This window comes from Sinocyclocheilus grahami, unplaced genomic scaffold (genome assembly GCF_001515645.1).
Source record: "Sinocyclocheilus grahami isolate Dianchi unplaced genomic scaffold, SAMN03320097.WGS_v1.1 scaffold992.1, whole genome shotgun sequence".
Taxonomy (NCBI): Eukaryota; Metazoa; Chordata; class Actinopteri; order Cypriniformes; family Cyprinidae; genus Sinocyclocheilus; species Sinocyclocheilus grahami.
In genome coordinates, this window is record NW_015506171.1 from 636993 (window position 1) to 646992 (window position 10000).

Here is a 10000-nt window from a genome sequence, read left to right on the forward strand (position 1 = left end):
CCATTCACTGCAGAGCATCCATTGCTGAGACAGTGATGCAGTGCTGTAGTAGATTTCTCCCACGGCTTGTTTTATTACTGAATCATAGACTCAATCTTTACTGTATGTTCTTGACTCTTTCACGAACTCAGCAATAAAAGATGTGATAATGACTGTCTGAGGAGATAAAACACTATTAACCAGCGACTCAATCAAACATTCACCTGAATTACATAAAATTCAGCCAGTTAAACTCTGCGTCCCTCCCTCCGGCTTCATTAGAAAACTCCCACTTCACTCTGCAAGTTCAGCTTACTGGACTTTGAAATATTCCCAGACTCTCCTGGGATTTGTGTGTTTCAGACGGCAGACTGATCGTTTGTCCCTTCAGATCGAGTTGAAGGACATTACCATCATCATCATCATGAGTAAGGAAGCCCGTCCATCCTGGGACAGTCCCATGCAGTTTGTCCTGGCGTGTGTGTCTTATGCTGTGGGACTCGGGAACGTCTGGCGTTTTCCGTATCTCTGCCAAATGCATGGAGGAGGTGAGAGGATTCGTCTTGTACTTCACATCTCCTCATGCTTGCATCTGCATGTTTGTTCTTTTGAGCTAGACTTTGATAGAGAGCTTGATAACAACAGCAGCAGAACAGGACAAAAATATAATGTGATATTTGCAAGACTTTGCAACAACAACAAAACAATTCTTGGTGATAAAGACTTCCCAAAAATTATCAAAAAAAATAATAGATTTTCTTTCTTTTAATACTCAAACATATATAAAACAACTCTACTTCATAATTAGACTTTGCAAAATTTGCAAAAATATATACTTCATCATTCAGTTTATTGAAGAATTTTGAATTTAATAGGACTGAATCTAGCTGAATACATTAAATTAATAAAAGTTTTTAAAGAGTCAGATCAGGTAGAAATAATTAATTATAGTAACAAATGCCAATATTTTCTTTTTTACAATGTGGTTACTTTATTTTTTATTATTTAATGGATGTTTTAAATTACTGCTATTTTCCTCATTTTAATGTCATTTTATTTTAAAGAGTCAGAGCAGAAATAAGTAAAGTATTAAATGCCAATATTTAATTTTTACAGTGTGTTTGTTACTTTATTTATTTACTGTTGGAAATTGCTTTTATTTTCCTCATTTTAGTTTGTCATTTTCTTAACAGTCAGATCAGGTAGGAATAATTAATTATAGTAATAATTCCTAATTATTATTATTACAGTTGTTACTTTATTTTTATTAACTAAGAGTTTGATTAAGTAGAAATAATTAATTTAGTAAAAATAATAATAATAATTTTGTGTGTTTTCACAATTTGTGTTGTTTATTTGTATTAATTAATAGCCGTACTAATTTTTTATGTAATTTTAAGTTATTAAATCATAAATCATGGTGTGTGTGTGTGTGTGTGCGTGCATGCATGTTTATGAGGACACAAATTTGTATAATAACATGGGTATGACAGGTATTACAACGAGAAGGTGATTTATGAGGATATTTTCAGTGTCCCCGTAATTCAAAAGGCTTATAAATCACACAGAATGGAGTGTATTGAAAATCTGAAATAGCACAAAGTCTCCTGTGAGGGGTAGGTTTAGGGGTAGGGTTGGTGTAGGACAATAGAATATACGGTCTGTACAGTATAAAAACCATTACGCCTATGGAGAGTCCCATAAACCATGAAAACAAACCTGTGTGTGTGAACATGCAAGTCTTTTCAGTTCACTTTCAGTGAACTTGCTAAAAGAAAAGTGTTAGTAGTTCTTAAATATTCTCTTAATTCTTCCGACTCTTCAAGTGCAAATGACGAGTGTAAAAGTGAACAAGCACAGCGAAGACAAACGTGTCTGGACTGAACTCAAGAAACAGCGTGAGATGTTTGTACAGAAAGTCACAGCAGCGTCACACAAAGTTTTATCGTCCTTCAACTTCCCTGAGCGTCTCATCCAGATTCCCTGCACATATTATTTGTTCTACTTCCCTGCGTTTCATGCATCTGCTAAATGTCTGTGGTTATGCATTCAGTGCATCTTTGTGGAGCATCGCCTGAATAACAATCACAAACCTTTTGTTCGGCATTTAGCAAAGTGATCAAAGTACAATTGTAAAGGAGGGGATGTTATGCGCAGTCAGTCACAGCTCCTGGTTTGCATGATGCCGTCAACTATTCCTAAACTCCCTCTTTATCCACAATAATCCGGTTTGCTGAGGATTAGAGTCAGAGCTGCTCAAGCACTTTCATATGTACACTGTATGCAAATAACTGAACAGTTATGAAATTACATGCATTCAGTCAATACAAACTTAGTAATGCATGACATAAATGCATGTGTAGTGATTGCATATTTTTTTTAATCATATCTATGAGATATTAAAATAACATCTATGAGATCAGGCTGCAAAATCATGAAAAACCCATAAAATTAAGTTTTAAAATAGTAATTTCATGAATAATATCAATAATTGGATTTCCACCAAAAGCAAGAAGCCACATTTTCTATGGAGCCTCTTTACAATTTAAATGATCATTTTGATCATTTAAATCTATTAATTTCATGGACATATGCTCCATATCTCTATAAACTTTCCTTATGAAATAATTACTGTCAAAATATGTTATACATTTGTGAAGTAGAATTTAATAATATCAAATGGGACACATAAAATTAAGTGAACGTGCATTTTACAAAATATTTTCTCAGAAATTAGTCAAAAGCATTTGAAAACTTTCTTTATCCAAAAATTACAAATGGCTGGAAAAGGCACAGGGGAAAAAAAATCATGGAAAGTCTTTCTGGTCCTCGAATCTGATTGGCTGAGAAGTCTTTCCACCCATGAGATATTCACCCAATAGCGCCACAGAAACCGTTTCACCGTTTGTATCACTCCGCTTGCGATAAGTGTCATGGCAGATGCCCAAATCCACTATTATGTTATAAATGATGCTGTTTTTGTGTCACGGAATGTAGTTTTAAGAGTTTTTAGGCATGAATGTAGTTAATTAGACTTCAAACATGCGGTTTGTTTCTAAAGATAATGCCTGTTTGAAAATTTGTTTCAACGTTTTCGGAGACGTAAGCTCCAGGGCGTCAGCGGTCGTTCAGCGCTCATGAACCCGCAGAGAGAGCGCCTCACCTCGGCCAGACCTTCTGGAATTTACCGCTGGCTCTGGTGTCACAATAGTGGTTAAACATGAGAGATAATTCGTTTTGGGTAAATCTAATGGGCAGTCTTTGGTCTCATTAATCTGTTATCAGAGCACTGTCTTTGTAGGCTACTTTTGACACTTTTATGATGCCTGTTGTTTATTAAATGTTATTATTCAATAAATAATATTAGTATTTAATAATAGTATTTAGTATTGAGAAACTGTATGTGTTCATGATGGTGATTTTAGTTACATTTTTCCACCATTAGATGGCGAGAAGACACTGTTTTTATGAGTGAGTCAGCAGTAAAGACTTTTATATTGAAAGAGACCGGTGCTGCGTCCCAGTTCACATACTATCCTTCCTAAATAGTATTCGAAAATAGAATGAGCATGTCCCAAATCATAGTATGTTGAAAAGAGAATGCCAGAGTGCCAAAGATTCCCGGATGGTGTACTAAAGATTAAAATTCGAAGTGCAGATCGATGCGCACCCTAAAGGCTAATATTGCCCACAACACATTGCGCGGTGGATGAGGATTAGATTATAACTACAAACACGCATAAAAAGTGTAAACAAGGAAGTTATTTTTACTTTAAACAACAGCTTGTAAGACGCAGCCAACAAATGCAATGTAAAGATAATGCCTGTTTGAAAATTTGTTTCAACGTTTTCGGAGACGTAAGCTCCAGGGCGTCAGCGGTCGTTCAGCGCTCATGAACCCGCAGAGAGAGCGCCTCACCTCGGCCAGACCTTCTGGAATTTACCGCTGGCTCTGGTGTCACAATAGTGGTTAAACATGAGAGATAATTCGTTTTGGGTAAATCTAATGGGCAGTCTTTGGTCTCATTAATCTGTTATCAGAGCACTGTCTTTGTAGGCTACTTTTGACACTTTTATGATGCCTGTTGTTTATTAAATGTTATTATTCAATAAATAATATTAGTATTTAATAATAGTATTTAGTATTGAGAAACTGTATGTGTTCATGATGGTGATTTTAGTTACATTTTTCCACCATTAGATGGCGAGAAGACACTGTTTTTATGAGTGAGTGAGCAGTAAAGACTTTTATATTGAAAGAGACAGGTGCTGCGTCCCAGTTCACATACTATCCTTCCTAAATAGTATTCGAAAATAGAATGAGCATGTCCCAAATCATAGTATGTTGAAAAGAGAATGCCAGAGTGCCAAAGATTCCCGGATGGTGTACTAAAGATTAAAATTCGAAGTGCAGATCGATGCGCACCCTAAAGGCTAATATTGCCCACAACACATTGCGCGGTGGATGAGGATTAGATTATAACTACAAACACGCATAAAAAGTGTAAACAAGGAAGTTATTTTTACTTTAAACAACAGCTTGTAAGACGCAGCCAACAAATGCAATGAGCAGCGCTGTCATCAGAAATCACCTTTAACAGATGAAAGGATAGTATGACAAAGATATCGCTTTCCTCTGCGGACATTCAAACTAATGTTTTATTGTGAATATGAGCTTGAGCTGAAGAATGAATGCTGTATCTGATGCAGGTAATCATACTCGCTCAGTCTATCTCTCTCTCATAATACTCTACTCTACATAATATAATAAAACTAATGTCAAACTGAGATTTGAATCCGTGGTGGAAGGAAGTAGTTCCACACAAAAGAGGGTATTTAAAGACACTCCATTGTGGTTTCTAATGGATTTAGGCTATACACTCATGCTGTCGAACTGCTGTATAAATGCAATATCACACTCATAGCAGTGTGATATGGCTGTATATCGGCATGCTGTGATTCAGCCGATTGCCGTAGGTAATGACAGTGTGCTATGAGTGTGATGTTGCTCATATATTAAAGGTTTTAGTTATGGTTGATGGATGTGTTTTTTGTGGTTGTCCAGGTGGTTTTCTGATCCCGTATCTGCTGATGCTGATTCTGGAGGGGATTCCTCTCTTCTGTATGGAGCTGGCCATCGGTCAGAAGATGCGTCTGGGCAGCATCGGCGCATGGACGGCCATCAGCCCGTATCTGGGTGGACTGGGTCAGTCACCCTTCATTTACAGGTCGTTTCATGCTATAAAATGAGCTGATATCATCATTATATAATCATCTGTGCTGTACAGGTATTGCCAGTGTTGTGACCTCCATGTACCTCTGTCTGTACTACAACGTCATCAACGCCTGGAGCTTCTGGTATCTCTTCCATTCATTTCAGGTCCGTTAACTGAAAAATGTAATTTGCTTTCAATAAATCATAGTATGTTGAAAAGAGAATGCCAAAGATTCCCGGATGGTGTACTAAAGATTAAAATTGGAAGTGCAGATCGACACACACTCTAAAGGCTAATATTGCCCACAACACCTTGCGTGGTACATGTTTCTCTAATACCAAATTTCAGTGAATAATGTTTAAAAACCGGTCTTTTATGTGCCAATTTTGGAGATTGCATTCAAAATGTGGATTTCAGTATTACTGATGGCTGAAAACATCATCAAATCAGTCAAAATATATGTTACACGTGTACATGTTTGTGCAGTTGTAAAGTATAATTTAATAATAGCAAGTAGGATGTGCATACAATTAAGTGAACATGTAGTTTACGGAATATTTTCTCAGAATTTAGTCAAAAATATTTGAAAAATTTGGACGCTTGTTTCCACCACAGGATAAAAATTAGGAAGTAAGAAGGTAAAAGGTGACTTTTTATTTAAAAAATTTGACAATTTTGAGAAAAGAATTGCGAGATATAAATTAGCAATTGCCTTTTTATTTTTAATTTTGTGGTGGAAACAAGCGTCCATAGTTTTCAAACATTTTGACTAAATTCTGAAAAAAAAAAAAAAAAGAATTTAGAGAAAATAAAGTAAAAATTGTGAGACAAACTCAGAATTGCAAGAAAAAAAATCTTCATTTGTGAGATAGTTGCAATTACTTTTTTATTTATTTTTTTAAATTCTGTGGTAGAAACAAGCTTCCATAGAAAACAGAAAATGTGCCATTTTCATTGACAATTTAGCAAAAAATTATTTACTTGTTTTGTTTTCCCAGTACAAATATCTAAATATTCTTAAGTCAAGATATATTTACTTGAAATACAAAATTATATAGAAATTATAAGAAGTCTTGTTTTCTGAGATTTATTAACATTAAGTGACTGTTTATGCTTAAAACAAGAAAAAATATTAAATTACGTTATCATGTTTAAAACAAAACAAAAATATCTGTCATTTGAAGTCAGAAAAATAAACTTTTCCCTTTGAATTACGCTCATGTTTCTGACCATATTGGCATTTTTATTCCTATTTTTCTTTAAGCATAAACAATCACTTAATTTTGATCAGCTTCTCAAAAAACAAGACGACTTATGTAATTTTGCATTGTGAATAAATGTCTATCAATCTAGGAATGCTTAGATATTTTTTACTTAAAAACATTACACAAAAAATCAATAGAGCAGCACTTTTTGATGTATAAACCAAACTAAATCTGCTTTGTTTCTTTGCTATGCCGAAAATGGCTAAATATTCTAAATATCTGTCCAGTGTTGGGGAGAAAGTAACTAAAAGCAGAAATGCTACTAGTTTGTCTGAGTAGCTTGTAGTGTAGCTGCGTTCTCAAAACAGTTGCTTGATTGTAGTTGGACTGCTTCGGTCTCGATGTGAAGCATGTTTCCAGGAATTGTTCCCCTCACTGGTGCATCAGTGAAGTCTTGAGTTCATGTTTTATCGTATGTTTCTGCAGTCGGTGCTGCCGTGGGCCGAGTGTCCCGTCAATGCGAACCGCACCGGGTATCTGGAGGAGTGTGAGGTGGCTTCACCCACTCAGTACTTCTTCTACCGCGAGACACTGAACATCTCGTCGTCCATCGATGAGAACGGAGGCCTTCACATGGGTCAGGCGCTTTGTCTGCTGCTGGCCTGGATCATCGTCTACCTCTTCATCGTCAGAGGCGTCAAATCCACCGGCGTGGTGAGATACACTGCCTTATACACTCTTCCTTTTAATATCATTTTTCTGAAGAATTAACAGGGAGCTTCATACAATTACAAAATACTCTTTTTCTTCCATATTACCACTTTCTGCCAAAATAAATGAAAACATCAAAAGGCGACGGGGCCTTTTCTGTTGCAGCTCCTCGTTTATGCAATAGTTTACCACTCCGTGTTAGATCTTGTGCCACTCTTGATGTTTTTAAATCTCATTTAAAAACTTCTCTTTTCTCTTGCATTTGACTGTAATTAATTTTTATTAATTAGTTTGATAATTTTAGATTGTATGTGTTATGCTTGATTTGTAAAGCACTTTGGCCAACGTCTGTTGTTTTTAAATGTGCTATATAAATAGAATAAAATAGAATAGAATAGAAAACATTAGAATATTTGGTAACACTTTACAATAAGGTTCATTACTTAACTGCTTAGTTAACATGAACTAAGAATGAACAAAACTTCTACTGCATTTATTAATCTTATTTCATGTTAATTTTTAACATTTACTAATGTATGATTAAAATCCAAATGTATTCTTGTTAACACTAGTTAATGCAATTCCAAACCGTTATCTTCTCTTCGACTCCTGTTTGCCTTCTGCTCTTCAGTGTCAGCAGATGAAAGAATAAGCCAAACTGCAGCTTTGACTCTCGACTTTCCTCCTCAGGTGGTTTATTTCACAGCTACGTTTCCGTACGTGGTTCTGATCATCTATCTGATCCGCGGCGTCACTCTTCATGGAGCCTGGAACGGAGTCAAGTACATGTTCACACCTAAAGTGAGAAACCTGCTTTTCCAGGAACATTTTCCGGGCTGCTCTCTTTAGGGTGCGAGTGTGCTCATTACACCACGGTGTCAGACTGTTTTCCTTAATCTTCCTTAAGCGTAAAGGAGCAACTGTATCTAAAATGCTAGAAAAGAGAGAGTCCATAGTTTCTGTTACATCATCAAGTTGTTTTTGGATATGCTAAGGAATTGGGATAAATCAGGAAGATTACTTACAAAGCAGTCTTTTGTGGTAGAAGTGATGGTTCTACCATACTTGTAACAAGGAGTAGAATTTACAGTTTTAGCTATATGACATTTGCACAAGACTAAATAATGATCTGAGATATCATCGCTTGGCTGCATAATTTTAACACCATCAACATCAATTCCATGTGACAGTATTAAATCTAGAGTATGATTTCGACAGTGAGTAGGTCCTGAGACGTGTTGTCTAACCCCAATAGAGTTCAGAATGTCTATGAATGCTGACCCCAATGCATCTTTTTCATTATCAACATGGATATTAAAATCACCAACAATTAAAACTTTATCTGCAGCCAGCACTAACTCGGATATAAAATCAGCACATTCTTTAATAAAGTCTGTACGGTGCCCTGGTGGTCTGTATACAGTAGCCAGTACAAACGACACAGGGGGTTTATCATTAACACTTGTTTCTCTGTACAATGTTATATGAAGCACCATTACTTCAAACGAGTTATACTTGAAGCCCGCCCTCTGAGAAATACTGAAAACATTGTTATAAATTGAAGCAACACCTCCCCCTTGTGTGTGTGTGTGTGTGTGTGTGTGTGTGTGTGTGTGTGTGTGTGTGTGTGTGTGTGTGTGTGAGAGAGTGTGAACTTGTTTATGCTACATTGAGGGGACCAAATGTCCCCACAAGGATAGTAAAAACCTGTAATTTTTAACATTGTGGGGTCCGGCCTGTGGTCCCCACGAGGGAAAAAATTATTAAAAATAAATATCATTGTAAATTATGTTTATCTGAAAGTGTAAGAATGCAAACAGGTTTTCTGTAAGAGGTAGGTTTAGGGTTAGTGGATAGAAAATATCATTTGGTCAGTATAAAAGCAATAGAAGTCTATGGAAAGTTCCCACAAGTCACAGAAACAAACAAGTGTGTGTGTGTGTGTGTGTGTGTGTGTGTGTGTGTGTGCAGCTGGAGCAGCTAGCGAATCCTCAGACGTGGATCAACGCTGCCACTCAGATCTTCTTCTCTCTGGGTCTGGGCTTCGGCTCTTTGATAGCTTTCTCCAGTTACAACCATCACAACAACGACTTCGAGAAGCAGGCGGTCATCATCTCGCTCATCAACAGCGGCACGTCTGTGTTCGCCAGCATCGTCACCTTCTCCATCTACGGCTTCAAGGCTACCTTCAACTACGAGAGCTGTTTGGAAAGGTACAGATGTCAGCTTCAGTCAATCTGTGATCGCAGCAGGTCTTACGACACGCAGAATGTTGATGATTATTCCATCAAACATTAATCTGAATGCTGGCAGTCGGCTCATTTTACTATCGCATTTCTAAGTTTATTTTTAAACTGGTTTCGTATGAAGTCTTTCAGAATGATTTTGTAATGTGATCTATGGAAACTATTCACAGTATGAAGCATTAATTATTCACAGAACTACAGAGAGAGACTGTAACGAACCGGAATTGGAAAAATAATGATGGTTTCCAGACAGGTTTTCTGAACTCTCTCCTCATCAGGACTCACAGACTGCATTTAAATTCAGTTTCAGTTTGGGTTTCAGCTGCTGTTGATTACAGTATATGCTTAGTTTTTCCAAATGGAAAGGGTCAGGCAATTATTATTATTATTATTATTATTATTATTATTAATATAATATTAGCCCTTATTGTTATTATAGAAAATGTTATTATAGAAAATATCATTAAAATCATATCAATACAATTATTATATAAAATATTATTCATAATAATTATTATATCATAATTTGTTTTATAGTATAATAGTTATTAGGATTAATTATTAGAATGATCATTTTTATATATTAATATTAATACTACTACTAAAAATAATTATTAGTAATTAGTAATATAACAATTTTTCT

At 35.9% G+C, this 10000-nt stretch overlaps 1 protein-coding gene across 2 annotated transcripts in view; it reads left to right on the forward strand.

Moving 5' to 3' along the window:
- Positions 1-325: 325 nt before the first annotated feature.
- The window catches only part of LOC107565294 (sodium- and chloride-dependent transporter XTRP3), a 19665-nt gene continuing 9990 nt past the window's right edge, over positions 326-10000 (forward strand). For both annotated transcript variants that reach the window (XM_016250512.1, XM_016250513.1), the window contains exons 1-6: positions 326-527; positions 5045-5185; positions 5268-5359; positions 6887-7114; positions 7802-7912; positions 9083-9324. In XM_016250512.1, the coding sequence (XP_016105998.1) occupies positions 404-527; positions 5045-5185; positions 5268-5359; positions 6887-7114; positions 7802-7912; positions 9083-9324 (938 nt within the window). In that variant the 5' untranslated portion in view covers positions 326-403. The remainder of the gene's footprint in view (positions 528-5044; positions 5186-5267; positions 5360-6886; positions 7115-7801; positions 7913-9082; positions 9325-10000) is intronic.